Source organism: Pseudopipra pipra, chromosome 3 (genome assembly GCF_036250125.1).
Source record: "Pseudopipra pipra isolate bDixPip1 chromosome 3, bDixPip1.hap1, whole genome shotgun sequence".
Lineage (NCBI taxonomy): Eukaryota > Metazoa > Chordata > Aves > Passeriformes > Pipridae > Pseudopipra > Pseudopipra pipra.
The window spans coordinates 95,710,184-95,737,046 of NC_087551.1; the positions used below are offsets into that span (position 1 = coordinate 95,710,184).

Below are 26,863 nucleotides of genomic sequence, written 5' to 3' on the forward strand. Positions count from 1 at the left end.
AGCTTGATCTCATCTTTCAGTATAACATTTTTCACTTTTTCTTCACTGAATTACATCACATTGAATTTAGAAAGTGTGTCCAGTTTTTTGGGGATCACTGTGAATTTTGATCATATCCTCTATGGAAGCTGTAACCACTCTCAAGTTGATGAATATTATATTTTTTAGTAAACATCAAAGTTATCAATGAAATTTCTGACTAGTACTGAGAGCAGGTTAGATTTTTCTAAGATTGTCCCTTTCTCTCACACTTCAAAAGACCTTTGGATTTCACATTGGGTTAAGGATATATGTATATTAAAAATAATATTTTCAGCTGCATCAGTTTTAATTTTACAACAATTTTATTTAGAAAATATTTTCCTAGTTTTAAATAAAAATTTTACACTGGAACTGTATCAAAGGCCTTAATGAAGTGAAGATCTATGACAGCTTACTGTTTGTACCTAATTCCTTAGATAAAAACATCCTCTTAGAGAAGAAAATTAAATTGACTGTCATGATAGGATGTTGGCAAACCTCTTTTGCCTAATTTTTATCATAGTATTATCCCCTAGCTACTTATAAATTACTTGTTTAAAAATTCACAGCAGAATCTGTCCAGGGATTGTGGTAGGGCTGCAATAGGTTATGTAAGGTACTTGTCTACATTTCAAAATTTTCACACTTCAGCTGTGCTGCTGCAGTTAAAACAATAACAGCCTTTCACAAACCCACTGTCAGTGTCTGGGTAGTTCAACTGGAATAAATATGCTAATTCCAGAGCATGTATTCTGCACCTGATTATTTGGTTCAGCAATTGAAATAAAATATGTCACATCTATGCTCCAGCTTTACTTGACCTTACTAGTTCATCGGCGGTGCCTGTCCTTATTTATATGGGTATGCCTATAATTCTAAGGCTGACATGCAACCATCTGTGAAGCTGTTGTACAAGAAACAGCTTGCTTGTTAGTTCTGAGATCCTTTCCAGATTGCAGGAAGGATCACCCTATTTTAGGAAACTCATGGAGGCTAAGAGAGGATAAAAGGTTATTGAAATTTTGCCTGGAAGTGATCAAGACTTTTGTTCTAATATAACAGTACAGAACTGCAATGAGTGATGCTCTATGTCATAACATCTAGTGTTAGGAGACAGACAAAAACAAGCAGTAAGTTGCTCTAATGACCCTAAATTTCATTCTCATTAGAACTGCTGATGTATAGCTGAGAAATTTTGAGCCTTCCACAACAGGTATTAAAGATGAAAATTCCTTCGTAGAAGCAATGAGCCAGCAGACTACTGAATGTTGAATTTTGTTGGTCTTACTGCCAAGACCTTTCCCAATCTAGCATCATTCATTAAATAAGATGTCAGCTTCCACCTCCAGTTGACTCAGGATGCCAAAATTCACCATCTCTGTGTTAAATTTTCAAACAAACATCTTTCTTGAATTCACTCCCTTCATGGGAAGACACCCCTGAGAGTATCTTCCAACCCACTTCATTATCATCTCTTTTTCTGATGTCTATAAAACAAATGACAACTGATGGGATGTTGAGATGCTGCTCTTCATTTTAATTAATAGCATCTCACTTTTTCCATCAGTTTGTCTCCTGTGTCTGCCTATCTGTTGTTTCTTACCTATTGGTTGGGTTGTAAACTCTTTGTGTTAAGGGAAATATATTCATGTTGTAAATGTACAATGTTGTCTTGGTCCACAGCTAGAGCTTATAAGTGTTATAATAGTATATATAATAAATTAGCAGTAAAAATCCAATGATTCAAGTAGTTAAGCTCTTTTGTATGCCAAACAAAGTCATATTTGTCATAGTATTTCTGGAACCTCCTTTGTTTAGATTCAAGGACTCCACACATCTTTGTTTCATGCCTACCATGATTTTTTCCTAATCAAGAAATGTGGCAAAGTATTGATCAAATTTTCTGCTGAGTTGCTAAAGCCATTCCCAGAAGGAGACTTGTCTGCCCTGGAAGGAGCTGAAAAAAATGAAGGAGGATAGAAGTTCTTTTTGGCTATTCTGTTGCAAACAGTAAAAACACACAGAGAGATGCTCCAGGATTCACCTTGTCAAAACAAATCCATTCAGTTACTTCTGCTCCCTAATGACTGCTTACAAATATTTCAGTTATGGGTGTTTTAGAAGCAAAAGAGACTATTATTCTTTCTTTTAATAACACACAAATGGTCTGATTCAAAAGCAGTACATGATATTCTATACCTATAGTATTGATGACTATAAATCAAAACACATCAATAGCATTGCATAGCGGATTCTGTTATTTGCCATTTCCTTCAGATTTTATGCGTTTTCCTTTGAATTCAGCTAAAATCCTATAAAAGTTATTTTTAAAAAAAATAATTTCCTCACACTCCAAAGGCTACAAGTCTAGAGTAATAATTTAGTGTTGTCTACAAATCATCTGATTGGAAATGTTGTATTTTAACTAATGCAAAATTTAAAATGTAATAAAGAGTGTACTCTATTTTTTCTCAAAAAATTTAATTGCAGAATTATTTACAGGAGATGAACATAAACAATACATAAACCAATTGAAAGAGGCAGCTTCATAAAAGAGCCATGGGGCAAAATAGTGAAGCACATTTTCTTACAATCAGCTGGAGGTGAGTAGAGAACCATGAAAAAAGAATAACTCAATAATAAAACAATTTTCAAATATGTCTTCAAAGTAACAAATAACATTCTGGTAAAGAAGATATTACTGAGAAGCGAGAAATTATTGTAGCAATGAAACAACATACTGTACATTCAATTTAGGTATCCTGCATGCTACTAAATAGAATTTATCAAAAGAACCATAAAAGCATGAGAAAGAGAATTACATAAAATAGTTTAATTCTAGTGAAGTGTAGCTTTATACAGATGGTGAATATTTGGCACTCAGTTCATCCTCATTGTTGATACGATTTCCTATGTATATATATATTTATATATATTTATATATACTTTTAATGATAACTAAACAGCTAGTTTCCTGGTTCTAACATTCCTTGAAATTCTATAGGAGGCATTTAATTTAGTCCTTAGGCCACACTTGATTATTTTGGCATGTCACTTGGTAAATGAAAGTATGAGTTTTGTCTCTGTACAGAAAATCCTGCACAGCCATAGTGGCTTTTCTTCAGGAAAGAACAGTTCTAGAGCATATAAGCCAGGCTACTTGAAAGGGAATTTTTCTTCAGTCAGGAAATTAATATATAAATTGAACTAAACATAACATACATGCTGAGCCCTTTTAACACAAGATGGCCATACTGTTAAACCTCCAAAGGGGTAAATCAAAGCATGGATATGAGCATGTGGATTCCATGGGTAATTATAAACAAAGCTAGCATTTCTTTGTGAGGACTGCCTGCAGACACTTGAACCTACTACCAAACCCTCTGCTTGATTGCGATCTACGTGAAAGGAAGAACGAGATCGTGCAAAGAAATGATGCACCCACCAACTCAACTGATGAGTCCTTCCTACCTCAGCAGGTCTTGCTGAGTCAGATATTGATCTGAATTATACTGATTCAGATCTGACATTTCTTTCAGGTTTCAGTTTCTTAGCTTTGATTCTAATACAAGTGGGAACAGAACTTAGCCCTAAGCTCTGCAATAATCCATCTCACAAATAAGAAATTTGTATGACAGTTGAGCTTTAGGAATGGGAAATGAAAGAATGGCAAAGGAAAGAGAAGAAAATTCCTCACTAACAGGCTGTGTTGGTAAATAATGACCATATATCCAAATAAGCCTCCCCCTCACTTAAGCTTAGGTGAAAATATTTGTGGTTTTGTACCTAGAGAAGTAAAAAATTCTGTCCAACAAAAACAACTTAGAAAAATAACAATTTGACCTTAATAAAATATAGAATTAAACTGCCAACTGATGAAAACCGTTCTATGTTTGCTCAGTCAAAAAGCAAGCCGTGTAGACCTACTAATTTACCTTATCTATAATCTGACTTCAAAAGTCCAGTTCTTTTTCAGTATTGAGTGATAATGGGAGAAAAGCTGAGTGTGGAAAGGTGGATCTGTGAACATGAAGTCTTCTTCTGCAATCATCTTTTAAGAAAAGTGATATGCATTTAATGAGAAGACATCTGGAATACATTTTTTTTGATATAAAATCATAGAATCATTTATGTTGGAAAAGACATTCAGTTATGAATGACATGGCCTCTTGCAGCTATTGGAATTTTATTTCATTAAGAGGAGCTGAATCAGCCTAAATATGCTGGCCAAATTTTCTTTTGGGCAATGTTCCATCTCAATTTTGGTTTTATACTTGCTGTCCTGAACAGCCTATCATGTAGTTAAACAGCTACAATATTACGCCATTGAGGTAGCTGCATTTCAGAGATAAAGTAAGCAATTTCTATGGATACAGAGGGCTTAATTCCTGACAGGACTCTGTGAGTGCATATGAGTATGCCATAAAACAGCTGTTCCCAAAAAATTGTCCCTGGAGCTGAACACGGTGAATAGTTGCTGGCTGATGGGCCATGGGGCTGCAGTAGGCAGGGAACCTGCCATGGCCGTCAGTGTTGAGGATGAGCTGCAAGAAAGTGGCACAGTCTACAGGAACATTCCTGGGTCCAGCTGTCTGGGACCATGGCAATGAAAATTTTTTATATATATAGACATATGTATATGTTCTCTTTCTCTTCTGTGCAGTATGAAATGGTGGCTTCTCTGCTGATCCTGTCCATGCAGAGAGAGGTGTCCCCATTGCTCTGCCATATAAAGAACCCTTAGGGTTAGAGCTGAGTCTCATTAAAGAGCAGTTGCCCAGAGCAAAGCACAATTATCATGCCTAAGTCCTGTGCCCCACATCATCCCTCATGTTAGCTGGGCTGGAGGGCAGACCCAGGGAGAGAACAGGGTGTTTGGGGAAGGCTGCTTTTGAAGCATGTACCCCAGATGGATCTCTCCTGCTCTCCTGCTAAGAAAGCGGGGGAAAATGCACTTGTGAGGGGAGACTTGCCAAGACTGCTGACCAAGAGGGCTCAGTTGCAGGCGCCATCAGCTCCTGAGCCTGGCGCGGACCAGGGGTCTCCTCCCAGGGAGCTCCTCCACTGCAGGGACCTCACTGCCATCATCATGAACAGAAAAAGCAGCGATTGTTCTGGAAGGTTAATTTGGTGCTCATCACTCCCTTCCTACTCCCTGGAGAGATGGTATGAGGACTGCCCTCATCTCTGCTTTGCTCAGGTCTTCCTCTCAGTTCAGCTAATCTTTGCTTCTCCTTCAGCACAGGCTCAGATTGTGAGGGTCCTCCCAGGTGCTGGAAGGGTGCTGTGGAAGGGAACTCCCCAGCAGCATGGGAACAGGTGGGAGAACCCCCAGCATCCCGCCATGCTGGGCTACCTGCCCCAGCTGCAGCCCAACCTGGAGTTTGTGTGTTGGCTAGTAAAGTGCTTGGAGATCCTTCTGGATGAAAGGCACTGTATAAATGCGGGTGTCAACCTGTCATACACCAGGAAGCACCTCTCTAGACACATGTGCTGATATTCCTCACCTCAAATGTGGGTGTTATCCCTACATCATAAGATGCTCTAGGAACAGTAATGGGAATAACATTGCTTCACAATTACGTCTCTAATGCTGAGGCTTCTGTTTCACAGCTTGACATCTGGAGCTGCCAAACCAGCTTCAGAGCTAAAATTGAAAGCACAAACCAACCCTTGATGGGCGAGCCCCCAGTGTGCCCCCTGCCCCCGGTGCCATTGCCGAAATGCTGAGGAGGACATCAAACCCACCGACTGCACAGGGCAGGCTCAAGGCTTCGAACGCAAAAGGCTGAGCTGGGATGATCTGGAGGCACATTGCTCTAGGAGAGGGGGCCAGGGGGGACTTGCATGGAGAGGGCCTGGGACAGAGTGGCAGTGTTGCCTGAGGTGCCATGGGACCAGGAGCCTCTCAAGGGCACTGCTCCTGCAGGGCACGAGGAGACTGCGGGTCACGTAGGGTACATCACATGTGGCACCATCATGTAGCAGTTACTCCTTTTCATAGCAAAACCTCCCAATGACCAAACAGTCCTTCACTTTATACTAGATGGAGTGCTGAAGAAGTAGAGTACTAATTTACTGATACAGCAGGACATGGGGTTATTTCGAAACAAATAATTTCCATTACATGAAATGTATCTTATGTTTATCTATCCATATATATGAAATCCACACACTTTCCTATGCACACTTTAATTCCTTCCTGATTGATCTCAAATCTAACATAGTGTCAAGGTTTAAGTATGAATTAAAATATCATTTTTTGGTATTAAACTGTACAACATTTTTAGTCTTAGCATTCTGCCAAAGGCCATTCTAATCAGGTTGACATAAAATAATAAAATACTTCATAATGTACTTCACCAAATTACAAAGAATTTAAAATCTAAAAAGATATACAAAGCAAAAATAAGTATGGCAAATATGAACAATTTTACCAGTCAGAACTTTTTCTTTATTTAAATTTTCTGAATTTTGTTTATTATACTTGTGTTTTACAGGCAATGACTAAATGAACAGGGACATTCTATAATTTTAATGGGTTAAAATAAATATTAGTCCAATTAATATTTAATTAAACACTAGACTATTTTGCTGTATCCAGCTGTTCTGTGTGGGTCTACACCATGAACTCAAAGCAGAAAGTATTCCAGTTCCTATCTTTCTGTTTATTTATGTTCCTCCTATGTTGTTTTTGTAACTGAATTTTACTTTTATGATGTGGGATCAGATTAAAATCATTCTGGTTAAATGTTTATTATGATGCTACATGCAGTGTTTCTCATGTCATAAGTGAAGCAATCTGACTGATTTATTTGCAACACAAGTATGATAAGCATAATGTTATTTTTCTAAACTAACCAGATGTACAATATGTAAATAGAAATGGCTTATTTGCCTTAAATGATATAATTTTACCACAACAATAAGTTAATATATTGCACTTCAAAATGTAATGTGCACAGACAACATATTATCAGATTTTTCAGTAGGCATCTAGTTTACTTTTGATTCTTTCTGGTTGCTGTTTTTTGTTGGGGTTTTTTTGTTGTTTTTTTTTTAATAATTTTTTTCTGACCAAGGTCTAACAAACAGCAATCATAGATTTCTAAATCTTCCATTGAACATTTTCTCATAAAGGCATGGGAAATGTAAAACACAGACTGCTCCAAGTCTGCATCATTAGGCCAGCTGGGATCTCAGCTTATCTGCAATCTCTTGGTTTACAATTTATCTTCATAAAGTCTGATTGCTAGCAGGATCAGGTACAGCTTGTCTTAATTGCCTGACCTGTTGCTGCAGGTGAGAGGGTTCAAACGAGTAAGGCAAATGTGATTTCTCCTCAAAGTGTACAGGAAAATTAGATAAAACATATCAGCTGTCATATATATATGTTGTACAGGTGTGTGTGTTTCTCTTTTAAATTTCTTCAGTCTAGGAAAGACACTGACTTTGGTTTTGTGTGGATATTTCCAATTAGCAGCTCCACTTTAGGATACTAGTTTTCAAGGCTGAAGATGCCAGTGTCTGCATGTACTTTTGTATTTAAAATAGTACAACAACTATAGGAAGTAGCATCAATATTGTACACTACCTAGGATTCAGCTCTTTCCATAATAGAAAATGCCTTGAAAATGCAAGGGAAGGGAAATATAATGTTTTCATGTATAGAAGAATATTTCAGGGATTTATTCTTTTTTTTTTTCCTTTTTTTTTTTTTTTTTTTTTTTTGCATTCTTGAAGGATATACATTCGTCTTGGTTTTTGCTTCCAAATATAATTTAAGGCTATTTGGTAAAGTATACACCAGATATCAGGCTCAATTTACAGGGGTTTCTTCTCAAAGAAACTTCTCAAAACTTCATCTCTAAAGATTCGTATCTTGAAGCCAAGCATGCTTTATCATCTGTGCTCCAAAGACAGAAGTCATGCTTAATAACATACATTGTAGGAAAAGGAGAAGGAAGAAGAAAAAAAGCAAACAAAAGAAAACAGATTTGAAGCAATGTCAGATCTGCATAACCTACAATACTTCATGTTTTCAGTCATCCATCAGGCTGCAAGGTGTGTGGGATTCGTATTTAAAGTGCTCATCAGGTGAAGAACCAAAGTGCTCAAGTATAATTAAATAGTTGTTCTGCCTATGGCTAAATGCATTGCATTTGTTAAAGCAGGTAAACAGGGAATGTGGTAGCTGGGGCTGTTTGTCTCACTGGGTTCACACTGTTTTGACCTAAAGTTGTGTTCAGTAGGATTCAAACCTTGGAACTGGGGGCTGCAGGTTACTCATCTTATTGCGTCTTCACCTGAAGACTTTTAAGTGCTGGATTACTCAGTTGGCTCTGGAAGGTAGGTGAAGTGGAATAATTCTGTCTTAATTTGTTTTAAATTAAAGCCTCTTGGCTGTGGAAGTTGCCACTTCTCTCCTGACAATGTGAGGCTTGAAAATATATTATTTTCCTTATATTTCCTGGCTGGAAATCGCTTATCTCTTGAGTCATGTTTTTTTTTTTCTATGTCTGAAGCAAGCAAGAAGTTTATTCTTGCCATAAATGATACTGCATAGAAAAATAGTTCTAAAAAAAAAATACAACTGTAAACCACAGTTCACCTTTACCTTAACATAACCATTTAAACTTATATATACTTACCACTCACATTCATATTTCTTAAACTGTTTACAACATCACAACTGGCATTTTAAACAAGCAAGATTTTCTGTTCTCAAGGATACCCTGGAAACTCAATTGTTATAACAATTTGAGAGTTTTAAATAGCACATGTAGCACGGCTCTTGAAATGAAAGAGAGAAGGTTTATAAAATAAATGTTAACATGTAAAAGAACTGTTAAAAATGCAATGAATGTTCCAAAGGAGCGAGTATAACTTTTTCTTTACACATCTTACTACAGAAGATCTAACTTTTTAAGGCTTCTGTTTTCCTTTCACCCATCATTCAAGTCCTCTTGCATTACAATTTTGCTTAGGTTTCAGAGTGTCATTATGCTGCTAACAGCAAATGTTTCTTAGTGGACATTCCCACCACCACCAGACTTGTATGCTTCTTAGTTTCTGATGAACTTTGGAGTTTTAGTGGCTGGGTATCCCTGTTCATCTCCAGAAACTTGACATGAGATGAGACGCCTAATGTTATTTTGCAGTAACAAAGATGAAAAGAGTGGCAGAGCACATGGGTAAATATGTTAGCTGGGTTCTAGGAAAAGAAACTGGAGGTCAAAGAGATAAATGGGTTCTTTCTTTCCTGCTCTTTACATTTGTAGCACCTTCTACTTGGATTAGCTAATGCCTCTAGTGAATGGTGAGATGCACCCATTTATAGTTTGTAATTCTTATCCCTAATTATCACACATTTTATAAAAATATAAATAACAAAAAAGTAAGCTGGGTTCCATCTCAAGAGGTGTTTCTTGTTGTCCTCTGAGAATATATTGGATAAGTCAGGTCTTGACAAGCCCTATCCATTGTAGCTGATTGTAAGTCAGACAATACAAAAAGAAGTCATTCTTGCGGTGAGCTCAGCAAATTCTGAGGAAATCAAAAGCATTCCACTGTGCTTATGGCACAAAGAACACAACAGCAAGGGCATATTTAGTGGAGAGAATGAGACAAAAATTACCAGGTAAGTGACAAACTGTACAAGCATTTTTTTTAAAAAAGGAACTCTGCAGCATTCTGTCTTTAAAGCCGTGTTTGAGCCTCTGGGATATAGATCTCGATGCTGTCTGCACGTTCTGTGGCTGAATTCTGCCGGAAAGAGGCTGCTCGCTTGGCAGCCATCAGCCGTCTTCTAGCTTCTTGTCGCTGTCTGTCGGGTAGGTCCAGAGATTTCTCTCTTGTGATAGGGAATTTTCCTTTTGGGGGCTTCTTTGGTACAGGAGGAGGAATCTTTCTTTCTTCCTGCAATAGGGCATTAAAACCAAGGGTGAGTTGTATGCAGAAGGTACTTGTCAGCAGAGCATGCACATCGAAGACATGAAATGCAAAATACTGATTACATACATCAAGCATGCTCAATTTGTGCTTGCCCATCAGCTGACTAATGGATTACATGAACAGCTATCCACACTAGGGACACTGACAAAACCCCTTTTGACAACCATTACACATTCTGCGGTCCTGTGCCTGAAAAAGGACTGCGCTTCCTTGTACTGTCCTTGCAGGTATCGGCACATGCAATCTGCATACCTCACTTTCATATGGATTTGTTTAATTTTAGCTGACACGTTATTACACTCATTATAAACAGAAACACACACTGGCTCTCCAATAAGAATTCAGCGCATCTGTGTGGTCTGATCAAGTGAAAAGACTCTCTAAGATTAGCAGGACAGGATTTTTGATGAAATTAATCATACTGAGTTTAGCCTCAGCTGGATATGAGATAGCAGCTGTGTGTATATGTCTATTAGTTTAGTTTCCTCCATGAATTGCTAAATGGAAACATTCAAGCTCCAACTAGAGAGAGAACATAGGGCTAATTATTCTGCTTGTCAGCCTAGACCATTTTAAAGAAAATTATTCTGAAGAATTATCAAATTATAAAGTGAAAGTCAGTAGATTTTGTTACCAAAGTATCTGTAAATTTCTCTGCAGGAGTTAAATCAAGAATTGTTTTGAAGTATGAAATGGATATTTTACTCAATTTAGAGACTGTGAAATATCATATGAGGGCCTTAAAAAGATACTGTAGAATCAAGGAATTGTACAGTAGTTTAGATTAGAAGAGATGGACGTCTGGAGGTGATTTCATACAATCCTTATTTAAAGCCCATTTGAAATTAGATGCAACTTCGAAGTTAAAACAGGTTTTTAATGTCATGTTTAATACTGGACTACATAGCCCCAAAGATGGAGACTCCACAACTTCCCATGTTTATTTATGATTATTGTGATTGATCCTTTTGCTATATAATTTCTTAAAGTAATGGTAGTAGTACAGAGTATGGGCTGTTCCTTATGGAGAACACAGTTAATTTGATGCACAGCAGGATTCAAATAATACAAAAATTGAACTGATACACCTATGGTTTACAAACTCTTCATTGTTTGGTCTTTAAAAAAAAAAAATTCTGAATCTACTACCAAAATGCAGTAGCCAAGACTAAATAACTAAGGTCATTTAAAAACACAGTTCTATATTAAACAGGAACAGTGCAGCAGCCTAAGATGCTATTCCCCATGATAGCCAGCTCTTCCAGTCTTTATTTTCTCTATTTCCTGTTTTCAGCCAGGAACAGGCTCCATTCCATAAGGGCTCCATTCCTCTTGTTCCATCTTTTGGTTTTTCCACTTTTAGTTATTTCCCTCTTAGGAACATCACTGTTGCTGTCACTACAATAATTTCTTACTTCCAGTTGTCACTAGTAAGCAAGAGTTGCAAACTCACCATCCACCAACCCGTTGGCTGAAAATTAAAATCCAAGAGGAGCATGAAGAAATGAAAAAGTTGTCAAAATGCCTCCTAATTCCTCCCAAACCAAACAAGTATTCACCTGAGGCCAACAGTACTGACTCAAACCAAATGCTGTTTTCATCTGACTGATACAATAATCATCAAGGATAGCGGGATAATCAGGGTGAGGGATGGAGCTCTAGAGAGGGGAAAGGCAGTTTCAGAATTACACTGCTTTAATGGGCAATTTGCCAACTTTGCTTTGTAAGCATCACAGTGGGGCATCTCCCAGACGGTGGAGTTGCAAGGCAGAAATGTGGGCAGTTTGCCAACAGCACTCTTTGTTCCCCAAATTTTTGTGGGCTGAGCTCTAATATGACCTGCACCATGTTTTGTCATATGCTTACATCTCATTTCTGTTCTAGTATCAGTTGTGTCGTGCAGGCAGGGTTAAACACTGAAGTGCTCTGGTCTGGGCTGCCCCAAATGTAGCAGAGTGCCAAGTTTACTTTGTTTGAATGCTTGGGCTATTGTCTTCAGTCTGAATTAATAAGAACATATTTCAGTTCTAGCCTTTAGAATGTGAATCGAAATATTTTGAACAAAAGTGTTATGGAGTTAACTAATTTAGCAAACCCCATTTTATTTCTTATACAATTCAGCTCAACATTGTTAAAAAGACTAATCTCCTCACATCTGATGGAATTTTCCATGTAAAAATTGGGCCATGCCAATTAAATACTTCCCAGGGTTAGAAGCCTATCATGTTTCATTATTATATTTAACGCAAGGAGACTGCAGGACTACAAATGGGGAGTAAATGGTCTTACCTTCCTTTCAGGTGATTCTATTATTTTCCATTCATTGAGTTTCAACTGGTGCAGTTCATCAAACTTCATGCTGACGTCTTCAATTGAGAGCTGCAGTAAGTCCCAGAAACCTGCTAGGTCCTGGGAAGTTGGTCTCGGCATGGCACTCGGGTCCTGTCAGGAGCAAAGGAGAGAATATGAATAGAACAGGAGGCTTTACAGAGTGTGCATTGAGGCAGGAAAGGCATCGTGCCAGATTACATTTCTGCAGCGCTGCTCAGTGCTAAGGCCTTTTGCACTTTACAGCTGGGAGCTGTGACTGGAAAGTTGTGCCTCCTACACAACCCAAAGATGAATGAGCTGGATGTCACATGCAAGCCTTCTTGAATTTGTGGTATGGGAAGTTCCTTACACCATATGCTGTGCTGACCTGCATTTCTAAAACGGAACAAGCTGACAGCCTCTGCCTGCTGATTATTAAAGGGAAGGGGAACGTGGTTTGTATTCTAGGCAGCTTGAAGTCTTTCTGTTTAAAAATTGCATTCACGATAGCTGATTAGAAGACAAAACGATATCACAAAGACTTGTCAGCTTATGCTGAACTCAATGTTTACATTGGCTTGCATTTTCAAATGTATACATGAGGTATGAAATTTTGATGGGGATAGTAGGATTTTGTTCTCCAGGGAGTTGAATCACACAAAGGAACTGGGAAGGCATTGCCACCAGGTACTGCAATTAAGCGGCTCTGTGTGCACAAGACTTAATGGAGCAAACACTGGTCTTGCAAACAATTAGCAAGATGACCCTCTATTTGATTAATTAGCTGCTGCTGCTGGATAAAAATTGCAATACAAGGTGGTATGCAGACTTTTAACCCTGTGCTTTCTGAGCATTGGTACTAGAAGATAGCTTTGTTAGTTTAATGAGATAGGGTTTAATTGGTAAATATGTCTGCGAAGGTAGAGGAGAGATGCCCTTTTCCTTCCAGAGCAGGAAGAAGCCATTAAGATGGTCTAAAGAATGGAGCTGAAGAGACGGAATCAAAACCAGGCCAAGGGGACTCTGGATCTCCCCATTCCTGGGCAAAAGCTGTAATGACTAGTTTACTGTGTTAGTATCACTGCTGTTATTGCTGATGCAAGGCTCTGTGCCCCACCTTTTACAAATCTAGTGGAGACAGGCATTTTAGATATTAAATACAACATGTAGTGTTACCCATACCTAGACGTCTTTTGGAATCTGGGCAAAGAACAACTTAGAAGTCTTCTTCACTAGAAGAAAGTCTCCTTTTCATAGGCAGCTTCAGGGATTTAACAGAACTGGCCATATAGATTATACCAGACTTCTGGGAAAGGTTGCAACTCCAGATAAGTGTTTACTGAAAACTACTTCATTGGGTAGATCCCAATTTACTAAAAAATGGTTTAAAATTTATGTCAGTGGTGTTAGTTACTCTACAGAGGTCAATATCTCAGGCTTTAAGAACCAACTCTTTGTGTGAAATTTGTTAGGATGGTCCCACATCAGTATATCTTATCTTGCAATCTGTTCTCTCCAGCCTGGTCTCCTCAGTCCCTCTTCCCAGTTTCCTACAAAAAGCCAGAAAATGATGACACCCATTGCAAGGCCACTGCCTTCTGAATCAAAGCTAATTGCTGTTCTGTACCTTTGTGCTCCCCACTCTGCTCATGGTATTTGCTAAGACCAGGCCTCCAGCGTGGCTTTTGCAGAGGGCTGTGCCATGTGTAGTCTGGACACAAGAGGGCTGCCTCCTGCTTCATACAGATCCACAGTTCACAAATAAATGCTGGCACAAATGAATACTATTACAGCTAACTAAGTTTTGAAAAGATTGGCTTAAACCTGCTTCTTCTCAGAAGCTGCTCATTAATTTGTATTTTACTTGGAATTCAGCTTTGCAACCCTCCTTCTGAATGAATCCTAAACCAAGCAACCAGTACCTAACTGGTGCTTGAGCTGCTCTGTTTTTGTCTGCAACCATGACATACTGAGCAAGGATCTCACTAGGTGAGCAGGATCTATGCTGACTAGAGAGTATGCAGGAGGACACTTCAAGGTAAAAAAACTGGGAGTTACAAGAACTAATGTGAATAATCTAGAAGGGAGTAGTTATTAATCAGTAATAGGTTTTTTTCCAAGTAGTGGGAACAGTATACATGTAGCAGATAGCCAGCCAAATTTGTAAAAAAAACTTAATCGAAGCTTAAATTTTTGTAAATTTACCTTAAATTAGGGTCTTTGATAAGAGGTCTTAACCCAGAGTGTAATCAAATGTGCCCCTTAAAGTTCCCATGACCCTTTAGAAAAGTCCACAGGAGATAGGTGAGTTTCCTGGTTAAATTTCAGTTTGAGTAAGCATATTTCTCTTCTTAAACCGTTGCTGCCTTTTGAATTGGCAGAATTAAATGCTGTTGTTCTTTGTCCTACATTTATGCTTGTAGATGCTGAACACTGTCATAGGAACCGCTGTGTGGCAGCCCTGTACGTGTTGGATGTTTTCAAGAAAAGGAACTCACTGGCTGGCAACATTCCCGTGGGGCACCACGATGCTGCCTTCGGAGCATATGGAGAGCCTGCTGTGGGTATACACTAAGTGACTATTTAGCAACAAACTCTATCATTAGGAATAGGAAGAAAAGCCTCCAAACATGAATGACCTTAAGTCCAGTCTTGCAGTTGCTGTTTTCTGCAGAGCCCATTACTGGTTTAATGAAACTGAAGAATATTCAGAGTCTAAATCTCCAGGGTGGGATAAAGTTGCTGTTATGGAGTTCAAAGGTTTATTATCCAAATAAGAAAGAGAGATGTAAAATCTTGCCAGCTTTCTGGTCATGCTGTCTGCAAAGCTGTAGATTTCTCCTTGTGCTCCTATTGCTTTCGCAGTAATGAATTGTTCTCACTTCCAAATAGCTGACAGCCGTGCTGAGCAGGAATTGCATTTGCTATCACAGTAATGCTCTCAGCACAAGTGCTGGGCCCACTCGAAGATAAATGAAGTGGAGTGGAGGTTAGGCTCTCCAAATCTTAGTTTGCATAGCTTAATCAGGTAATGGAGGGCATTTTTAAATTTGCAGTGAGAAACTTTTAGACAGTGATGATTTCTTTCTTTTTATATGAAACAAATTACTAGATAGAGAGTACACATGATGTATTTGATAATACAGATGTGGTCATCTGCTTGCCTGACTTTGTATGTTTCCTCTATCATTCTGTAACAGTTATTAAAATTCTTGTTTTGACAGTGTCTTTGAAGTACATAATTGGATTTTTTCCTAATGAGGACCATATATCTTATTATTTTCTATCAGAAGGTATGACTTTTTGGCATGATTTTTTCAGTAATATTTATTTCAGTTTCAGGAATTCTGAATGTTTAACTTTATGGATGGAAAGTAGCAAGTAGGTCTTTGCAGAATGGATGTTCTGCCTTAAAAGTTACGGGGCAAATGCCAACACGCAAAGAAAAGCATCTAACTAGACGTATAGGTCATGTCTGCTGTCATGCACGCAATAGAATTCTGCTCTTTCAATATATGAGGTGTGGAGACAGTCAAAAGGAGAAAGTTACACTTGATATTTGAGTGTTCTCAAAGAAAGGTGTTCTACCACCAACTGTAGCTAGAAGAATTACATTCTTCTATTGATTAGTATCATCTTGCCACAATGTTTGTATCACTGATGGCTGCTGTCATATTAATGAAGATAACATTTAGAATTGAATTAGTCTCTAATGAACTTCAAGAACAATAGCAGTAACTCTCATAAGTAATATACTGCATCTGTTCCTTTAGCCCTAGGACATCTTATATATAATTGGCAATGCAAATTATGCAACCCAATTTTATGAACATTATGTATATCTCATTTCAAAGATCAGTCCTGTTTTCAGGTAGGTAGAAGGCTGGATCATGTATTCTCCACTATTCTATTTTACTATTCTCCACTTACTGTAATGTGAAAATTTTCCCCTTTCTTACCTGAAATATCGTTGCTATATTAGGGTATTACAAAAATAAGCCATAATATTATGTCTCAGAAAACTTGCATTAGTTCCCTTTTCATTTTCTTTTCTTTAATAAAGATAGCAAAAAGAGAAAAGACAAAATCTAATCAGACTGAAATTACTGGAATTACATATTTGCTTTGAAAAAAAATGTACTAGCACCATACCTAAGGATAAAGTTTAAAGAAGGGGAGCAATAAGACAAAACGTGGGACATGAAAATAACATTTCAGAATGCTACTGTTGTTGGTTTTGAAGTAAAAATAATAAACTCTAAAATTCTGTGGACAAATAACCTTAAACTCTGGAAGAATAGCCAGGCATAGTGACTTACCAGATTTTGCTGACAAAGCCAATAAAATTGCTGGAATTTCTGAGACATGAGGAGCTGAGCACTTCCAACAGCACTTCGGATCTTACCTAGAACTAAACACAGAGACAGATTATTACCAATAAATGCTTTTTGGCAGTAAATGCCTAATCCAGCTTAAAAATATGTAGCTGAAATTCCTGTTTATTTTATAAGGGAAATAAATATTTGGGTTTGTTGCTTGTGATTATACACATAAAATATTTTTTAAAAAGACTGAAATATAAGAAAGCTCAGTGGCATCTTGATGTCAAAGGGAGCTTTACATGTACCTTACATAATATCCTCTGGTTCTGCAATCTCAAATTATTTCACTCAGTTGTGTGGATGATCCCCGGGTGAACTCTCTTTATCCTGTCTGTTCTGAAGTTAATACATTAAACTGTAATATAACATACTCCTACCATAAGGATGAGATCCTCAGAGGAATTACATCTCTGAGACATGTCTTGTTAAACCCATTAGGAGTTACAGGTTGTCTACCAAGGAAAATACACAAAGTCCTCAGCACAGGAGCTTCAGAAAAAGTGGGACACAAGGAGATACTCCAGGACTTTGCTGAATCAGGATCAGCCCCCATGGATATGTTGGTATTTCCCCACTGTCCATTTACAGTGTGCATAAGCACTGGGGAAAGGGACCAAACTCATTTTACTTGACTTTGTTTCCAAGAGTCATCTGTCTAAATTAAAATTTCTGCATACTCTACAATCAGTGATCTGAGCTCATCAGCTTAGCCATGTTAGGCACTTATTTTTAGATGAGCTGAATTTCTTCCTGGAGATGCCTCTGTCTTTCTATTGACTGTAGTGCCTAGGGGTACTGGCTTATTCCTAAGAAACTAAATCCTCCTGACTCCCACAGTTGCTGCGATATATACCATACTTTGGTAGGTAGCACCATGCTTTCCTACACCTCCTTTCTACACATCCTTTCCTACACCTCCTTTCTACATATCCTTTCCTACACTTCCTTTCCTCCACATCCATCTCTGTGATGAAAATGTAACACTTCAAAAAGAATTTTAAACTGTGGTCTCAATGGAAGACTGATTTTAGCTGGAGAATTTCCAAATCTTTTTATGTTAAAGATATAGAGAGGTGAAGTAAGGGTAGACAGCAATTATTTTGACGTATTTTACTTATATTTGGGGAAACCAAACTGATAATTCAAACAGAATGGAGAGGGTGGAATGAAGACACAATAGTACAGCAGAACTGATCTGCAGCTCATGATATAGGAAACATTAAACTCCAGTAGGGCTTAACATTTTGTTGTTATTTAGAATAAGTACAGGATGGCATGTGAAACCAGGATCTTGGTAGTAGATTTTACATTTTAATTCTGCTTTCTCTAGACCAGTGAAACATCTGCTCACCCACAAGTAGCAGCAAGAGACAATTTGAAAGTTTTGGGCTCCAGTTATAAACTCAGTAACTTTCAAAGCATGTGTTAATGTGTAGAGCTGTTGTTCTCAAACTCTATTCCATTTTCTGTTGGATAAACAGTACAACTGTGCCACCATACTAAATTAAACAGCAATATACAGAATTCATCAGTCCTGTGTGACATCCATTATGAAAGGGTTAAGTGGTTCAGGGCTTCATGAATAATTCACTGGGGTTTGTTTTTGTTTTGTCAGCCAAATGAAATAAAGCATTTTAATTGGTTTGGGTTTTTCAATCACCAAACCCCTCACTTTCCTCTACGGCATTATTGGCATACAGAAAAAATATTTTGAGTGTTAAAACCTGAACAAACTTACAAAAAACTAAATAAAAAAGTAATATTTCATTTAATATGAAATAAATTGCTTTAATTTGGTTCCCAGCACTTTTAATAAAGGTGATGAGTTCTGTGACAAACATCCTGTATCCTCCTTTTTTCTCTTGGCGCTCTGTAGCTCAGGGCATTAGACAAACTCCCAGTATGGGGTCAGAGTTCCTTCTTTTCCAGGATGAGGAATTGTGCTGTAGCAGGTCTCTGACATTGCCTATTTCATGCTATGTTCAGCTGTTCACTGGGCAGAAAGAAAGTAAGATGATTCCATAGGCTGATGGTTGTGCTTATCTCATAGTGAATACAGTTCAGCTTTAGTTTCCTCTGCTGCATTTTATAGTTCATAGCTCAAATAGCTATGAACTCTACTCACATAGCCTGAGTAAGAGGCATTGGTTGTAGACCTACTGTAAAAAGTAGATCCTGACATAATCTATATATGTCTGATATTTTCTAGTGAATCTCAAAATTACCCCAACCACCATATTAAATAAGCATTTATTTTATCTTCATTACCCTGAAAGATCATGTCAACAAGCAGTAGTGATTTATAGCCCAGTGCAGAATTTTTGTGTGATACAAATCTGGCAGGGATGTAAGACTGGGCTAGTTGCATGTGTCACTGAGTCACAGTGCTGAATACACATGTATAATTACAGCCCTAGCATTTACTAAAGATCTAACTCTATTTCCATTTTAATAAGTAAATCAGATGTAATAAAACATAGAGGTTAGAATCCCTAATATTCATGCTACTCTACTTTGCTGTAATTAAATTAAAGTATTAAAACACTTCAACTCATAATCTTTAGCACAATATTAATAGACATCCAAAGCCTTGTTATTAATTTCATGCATTGGGGAATTATTCTGATGAGTGCAGATTGATTATCTCCATGAAAGAATGATGAATGTTAGAGACTGGAGAGATTGAGATGTTTGGTGGTGCCTAGAAGATTTTTCTTGTAAATAAATGATGATAAAATCTACCAACACGCATAAATAGATAGAATTTTTATATCATCCATATACCTACCACCATTAAGATAATATTATATTTGCCCAAAAGTCAGGAAAGAGTCACTCAGCCTTCATTCTGCTCCCTGCCTGTATGAAGAACTCCATTTCTGTTATATGGTCCTGTATGACTTCTGCTCTGAACGTACACAAAATGCTATACTGTGACTTCAATAGAAACAGACTCAGGATTTACATCTTGGTTAGAGATTGTGTAAATTGCACAATTAACACAATAGTGTCTTATTCCTTGAAGTAATCATGTTACAAAATTGCTAGTATTATATATGTGTGGAATTGCTTGAGAAATTCTACAAAATCTTGTAATCAAAAATGATTTCATATCACAAAGGTAAAGGGGGTAGATGTCTATATTGATGAAACCGATTATAATCTGATTTTGTAACTACTTTTGACAGGTTAAAAGCTTTGCTCAGTTGTGCCACTGCTATACTGGCAGTGAGAAACTAGTAACAATCAATCTGCTTCTGGCATTCATTACTGTTTATTTAAATGATGTGTTTTAATTTAAATTTTCATTCCATTTGATCATTCCATTTTCCCCCTCTATTTGCAAATAAATTGCTCCACAAACAACCTAAGAAAATATGCCTAGAAAAAAAAATTGGAACTGGCAGTTAGTGCATCCTCCTGACTCAAAATAGGGCATGACATTTGTCTAATCTTTAAACCTAACTTAGTAATCTTTAGAAATATCTTTTTCACTATCAACAGAGCATGTCAGCACAAAAATAAATATATAATGTTCAAATGGCATTTTAGGACAACACAACCTCCAGCTGGCAGTGCTCTGGATGTTAGTTAGGACAATGAAATCCCTGTGCACCAAGTGGGACTTGCTGCAAATTTGCTATTTACTTCAACAAAGCTGAGTTCACAGAGGAGAAAATTTCAGCAGAACAATAGAAATGATAGGAGGAATTCTTGGATTCCACACTATAGGACTTTACAGACTGTTTCAGGACAATTAAGACATTTTTTAGTCATTCACAACACTGCAAATGTAAATTTCAGCAGTTCCTGAAGGATAGGTTTGTGAAAAGCATTAGAAAATTATGTCAGTAATTTCTCTTTGACTAAAGGATAACCCATATTTCGTCAAACAGCTAAGAAAGCTTTCGTGGATAATTAATTGATGAATATACTAAAATAAATTGGTTGTGAGGGTTTTTTGGTTGGTTTTTATTTCCCCCTCTCCTCCCCCCTCCCCAAATTATGAGAGATTTAACTCTGTATTTTCTTTTACTGTTCAGCCTTATTAAGTAAAGCCTTTGTAGTACTGTGGAAATATCAGCCAGAGGATTAGCAAGGAAAAATCCAGCATCCATTCATGGAATGAAGGGGAAGGGGAGAGAAGGGTGATACTTTGCTCTCTCACTCTCCCTAATACCTTTATCTGTTTCCCTGTTAGAGATCACTTTACCATGTAGCTATGCCAGCAGAGCTCCCAACCATGGTGGAGAAGATACCAGCAAAACAACTTTTCTGCTGGCATAGTCTATAATTAATTTTTGAGCCTATATTAGTGTTTTTATGTGAGAGTAAACTCTGTGCAGCTGTTCTCCATAATGAAGTATTTCAGAGGTCAAGCACTAAGTGGCACTAAGAAGCCCAGGAATTCATCTTCCCTCTGCCAGACCTTGCCCATGAGCTGTGGCAGGGACTGTGGCTCCCCCCTGGCTGGCCTGCTCTCCTCCTCCCTGAGCTGCTCTCCCTGCTGCCATCACTGGAGGCAGAGCCCTGACCCTCTTGGTCTTCAAGAGCTTTGTGACAGTTGAGTGTTTTTCTTGTCATCACCTACACACCAGTAATAGCCAAACACAATTTTCACGGTGTAAAACTGAAACTCCAGTCAGCACCCATGAGAAACACATATCATTGCTTGCAGGCACCCTGCTAGTGCAAATGATCAGATGACTAACCCTGGGAACAGTTACAGCCACATATCTATCTATATTTATCTATAGATCTACATCTGTATCTCTATTTATCTATCTACCTACCTATCTATCTATCTATCTATGTTATATTAAACACTTAGAACACAAATAATTGCCCCCACAAACAATATATGAACTTTGCAGAGACTTCAAAATATAACTCATGGCAACTGACCAAACAAAAAAATTCTGTGAAAAGAAAGAGAGAGAAGTTATTTTTGCTGCAATGATTATTTTCTCTTTTTCTAAGACCTGATGAGTGAAGTTCTTAAAACAGCATTATAAGACAAAAGCTACAGTGAAAGAACAAATCAATACAGCAATCAGACAGCTCTCGGTGATCTCAGAACTATTGTGTTAAAGCCAAAAATGAAATTGTTTTCTAAAATGCAGTTCTATTTTAACTCTTCCCGTGTTTAAAATGAAATAGAAGTGGTACCATAAGGACAGCCTTCTCCCATGAGATGCAAAGCTATATTTGGTCTTCAGGTACAATTAATACACCCAGGCTAAAAAGAAATTATTCAGCATTAAGAATGACAGTTTGAATGTGCAAACCTTGCTGTGAAGTGTTTTGGGAATAGTAGCTCCTGCTGGAAGATGAAAAACCATATTTATTTGCTTTCGACTTGGCCATTTTTGTGTATTTTCTTCAAGGAACTGACAAACATTTAAAAAAATCAGATCCATTTCATGCTGGGATATCATTAAACTTAAGTTCTTGTGGATATATACCTTATAAGCTCCGTAGCTCAAACTGGGGATAAAAAATGTGCTAAAGACTCAACAGAAAAAAAATTATTCACACTGAATTTTTGAAACGCTGTGAAGCTCATTCTCTTGGTGAAATTAATTCTTTGAAAACTTCCTCTTACTTGATCTAAGCATTGCTAGGTGAAGGGATACCATTTCAAAGATAATGTAATTTGAAAATTATTTCAGTAAGGTCTCTTGAAATGAGTCACATAAAATGGAAAATTGGAACTTTGGGGTTTACTTTTGACAATCAGCTGAACACAAACTTCCATTTCAGATATGCTACATAGACCTATTCGATAATAACTTCTTTATTAGGGAGGCCAAAATGTTCCCCCAAATGCAAGTAATTAACCCATTTTTGTTAGTTTGATAAAGGGATTTCAAAGGTCCATTTCAGTTGTGTTTTATCAACTCTCTATCAGGGAATTGCTCTTTTTCTTTTTTTTCCCCTCTTTTTTCTCTTACAGATTAGAGTTCCTCTACAGATGGGGAAACAAAATCCTGATATTACATTTTGTTTTCTGACTGAAATATTCCAAGTTAAAAGGGTGTCATTAACTCCAAATATTAATAAAAATTACTGAAGTGCATTTTGTCTTCATGTCCTTTGTACAATTTACAGAAAACTACTTCCCTGATTGCCAATTCACCATGCAACAAGGTGTTTCAGAGTATTTCTGGAGTCAAAAAGTATAACTTCACATGGTGGGAAGGAGGGTGGTTCTGCACCTGAGAACAGGTATTCAGCTAAAGTCAGCTCCTCAAAGTTTTCCTCATGTAGTACACAGTTTCATATTCCAAGGAATAACACTGCTAACTGCCTCTCTGTGTCTCCCAGTGAGGAGTACTGATGTGAGTGTGTTTCCCCTGTTCATTTCATATGGCTGCAGATTTGACTAGGGCTGTGCACAAGGAAGAGCTTGCAGAGAGAAGAGATAGGAGAAGTCCAGCTCTTGCCTGCTGATGCCTCATTGGCATCCTAGGGAAAGAGAGGGGCTAATTGCCTGTGTGTTTCTCCCCTTTGCACTCTAAATAATTTTACTCTTTCCAAAGAGATCAAAATCTTGCTCTTTGAACTTCTGCTTCAGATCAGAAGCACTGATGTCCCTACATCAGTAACAGGTGATCTGGGAAGCAGGTGCTTAGGGATTCTTACAACATGGCAGTGAAATGTCAGTATTCAGCAGTGTGAAAATTTGGAGAATTGAAAAATAAGATGTGGTAAAATGTAGTGAGAAATAACTGTTATGAAAGAAGGCTTGGAAATTCTCACATGGGCTAATCAAATAAAAATATTTCATTATTTACACTTTGCAAACCCCTAGGAGGGTATTAAAGTCTTCACAGTATCAATGCAAGGGGAAAATTCTCAGCTCAGCTCTGCCATGATGAAAATAAGAACAAAACCTACAGTCCAGAAAGCACCAGAGGCTGAAGGAAGGAAAAACAGTCTTACACCCCACCCCCCACCCCTCGCCAAATCCTATGTTGTTACTTGGCAGACTTGGACACAATATAGTGTAGAAAAATGACTGTAAAATAAAAAAAAGATGATGTAAATACATAGATATTATTTATTTTGAAAAGGTCAGCACAAGAAATAAAATTTGGCCTTTTAGTCACCATGCTGGCCTGTCTCAAGACTTGGGGGTAGATCATAGCAAGAACTCATTGAGGGGGAAAGAAGATGACCAGGAAAGAGTATGTGGAGGGAGGGCAGGGAAAGATGCTAGTAAGAAAGCTTAATATGAACTAATTTGTGATCTGAGAAAAGCTCAGCTGAGACAATAATTCAGCTTGTCAGGGATTGAAATATTTATAAAACTGAGCCTGAAGAACAAGGATAATTGACCTCAAAGGGAGTCACAGGGAGTTGGCTAGTGAGTGCTAGGACCACTTTGATATATTACTATCATTAGTGCTGGCTTGGATCTTGTTCCAAAATAGTCTACATTATTTTTCACTTTAACCCATCACTCCTTTCAAGGAGTCTACGGGACACGGGAGAATAATAATGATTCTTGACAAAATTATAATAAGAAAATACAACTGAATTTTCTAATAATGCATATGCCTGTGTAACTGCAGAAGTGCTTTAACTATTGTTCTTGCCTACTACTTTCTGTTCTTCCAACAGGCTGAAGTGCCTGTAAAGGAATAGAAACATTTTTAAAATGGCTATTCATTAATAAGAGTTAAAATTGCAGGTTTCAGGAAAAGGGTGAACCAATGCTCACATAGGACCACCCTGTGTGCTCTGGCAAAGGGTCAAGCGCTGGAGCCATACAAGTGAGTGTAAAGGATGTGTCAGAGTTGGAGCTATGGATGGAGCTATTGCAGCATTTGAGCTGTATCTAATACCAGACTTCGATCCTGCGCTTGACTCTAAAGTTGGGTCTTTAAATACTTCCACAAAACCTTACTCTGGGAAATGCTGTCTTGTGCAGTCAGTTGCAGGATAGTGTTATACCTTATGGTTCTGTAGAGAGTCTTTGGTCCTACAGTATGAGTAAAGGAAAACCAAAGCTCACAGCTTTATCCTAACATATTTCTTATTTTAGCAGACTTCTATAAAAAAATTGTTCTTACTTTCTTCAGAAAGATCATTTTCTTCTGCTTCTCTTTCCATTTCTTTGCACCATCCTTCCATTCTCTTAGTTTCAGTATGTAGTAACTTCATAAACCAAGATCCATCCCGTCGACAAGGTGACATTCGACCAGTCTCTACTGTCTCAATGGCTGGCTCCAGCCAGGGTTCTGGTGGTGGAAGGTTTGTTGTGTCAACTGGGGTCCTATAATCTTCTCTGTAACTGAACAGTCCCTGTGTCCGTACAGTTCTCACTGCACTATACTGGGTGGGTGTACTGGGCTCTGAGTGCTGCTGGAATGACGAGCCAAACTGAAGTCCCTTGTCTTCCATGGTGATGTGTCCTGGAAAACCCTCCAGTTCCAGGTCAGCCTGGACAGCTGCTGTTACACTGTTTGAGCGCTTGAATCGTCCGTGCCTTGGTGAACAGGGAAGAAAGAAAAGAGATTAAGACATATAGATAACATATGTGATAATACAGAGGCATATCTCTGAAATAGGACAGTGAGTAGCAACAGAGAGGAAAAACAAAATGCATAGTGGCGTCATTAATCTGAGCAAGGATACAAAGGAAAATAATTCAAATTATCTCTGGAAGTAAATATTGATTTATTCTCATACTACAAAATAACATGTATCATTAGTAAATGAACTGGAAATAACTAGCAGAACTAGAACTTCCTGATAGATGTCTGTAAAGTACATATATTAAAAAAATTTCAAATGTTAAGAATTTCAGTTAGATAAAATCTGAAAATCTGCTAACTTAGGACTTTTGAGAATCCTATAATAAAAGAAAAATAGTAGCAGCAGGTTTAAGACTGTGGGTTGGGGTTTTTTTTGGCTTATAGGGTGCCCATTAAAGGTTGCTTTTCTACTCTTATATGATACCAAATAATGACATTTTAGAAAAGCTTTGTGTTAAAAAGTTAGAGAAGCAGAGATTATTTGTGAAATCTTTTCACATCTGAAGCCTATTGTCTCAAATTACTTCTAGTCAATGACAGCAAAAGGCAATTAGCAACCAGATACTGTCTGACAGCTGCCGTGAAATGAGATAATGGTCTCAGTCCAGCACTTGACAAGCAGTGCCTACCAGGGATAACCTGTGGGTCAGTAGATGGGCCAGCATCTTTACAAAACTAGAGGACTGAATAAGTGTAAAAACTGATTCTAATTTAGGAAAAAGGTATCATGGATTACATCCTAACCGGTATATCTCCTTGTGTCGATGGGGAAAGCCTGGATCAGCATGAGGAGTCGTCCTATTGAAGGAAGACTGTTCCAATATACAGCACCTCGTATTTGTTCTGCCAATAATGAAATTATATTAAGCCACTAGTTCAATTTAATACTTTCACTTCCTTCCTTCCAATTAAAACCTGGAAATTTAGCTAAATATGAAGCAACTGCTATGTAATCTCTACAAATTTTACCAAATGACAAGCATGCATATAAATTTGGCTTTGTGAATTATTTAGGAGCAGCACTTGCCAGACGCTTGTTATTAACTCTGTTTACAAATGTGTGTTGTGTTACAAAAGACTACAGATTTTTCTACATGCTTGAATTACCGTTTTTCATCTTCCACTTGTATTCCAACAGAGTGGTATTCCCGTAGGCCTCTGCTTTCAGTGTCTGAGTCAGTTGCTGTTTCCACCTAATTCAACATAAAAGATACATCTGCAGAGTTAGCACTGACAACTTAGCACTATTTCTACACACACTCATTCAAAATTAATTATATATTTAATCTCTTACCACTAAGAAACACCTAGCACAGTAAGATAAATGTAATAAGTATTCAGCCTGGCATCATTGCTTTGGTGCGCTGTCTTATTAAAGCTTTGCACAAGTACTTCTGTTCTGCCATATAATTCCCTATTTCAAACCTAAGCAGATGCAATTACACAGTTTGGTGGAATCAGGAAGTAAGCTTGGTCTGGAAGAGCTGTTCTTAGAATGAGGAATTCACAGGACAGCCTCTTTTTATATTATTATAAACAAATCTCATTATACTCCTTGATTTAAAAAATAAAATAAAATCTCAAGTAGCCCCATAAGCTTGCAAGTGATAAAAAGAAATGGTGCTATGAAATTTTATTGACAACTGTATTGGC

General features: G+C 37.7%; 1 protein-coding gene across 23 annotated transcripts in view; it reads right to left on the minus strand.

Annotated features, from left to right (window-relative positions):
- Positions 1-2,483: 2,483 nt before the first annotated feature.
- The window catches only part of DLGAP2 (DLG associated protein 2), a 454,541-nt gene continuing 430,161 nt past the window's right edge, over positions 2,484-26,863 (minus strand). For 20 of the 23 annotated variants that reach the window (XM_064650400.1, XM_064650396.1, XM_064650398.1 and 17 more), the window contains 6 exons: positions 26,318-26,403; positions 24,746-25,161; positions 16,605-16,696; positions 12,265-12,417; positions 11,429-11,446; positions 2,484-9,939 (listed from right to left, as the gene is read on the minus strand). In XM_064650400.1, the coding sequence (XP_064506470.1) occupies positions 9,721-9,939; positions 11,429-11,446; positions 12,265-12,417; positions 16,605-16,696; positions 24,746-25,161; positions 26,318-26,403 (984 nt within the window). In that variant the 3' untranslated portion in view covers positions 2,484-9,720. The remainder of the gene's footprint in view (positions 9,940-11,428; positions 11,447-12,264; positions 12,418-16,604; positions 16,697-24,745; positions 25,162-26,317; positions 26,404-26,863) is intronic. The other 3 variants (XM_064650418.1, XM_064650395.1, XM_064650412.1) reach the window with 1 other exon arrangement.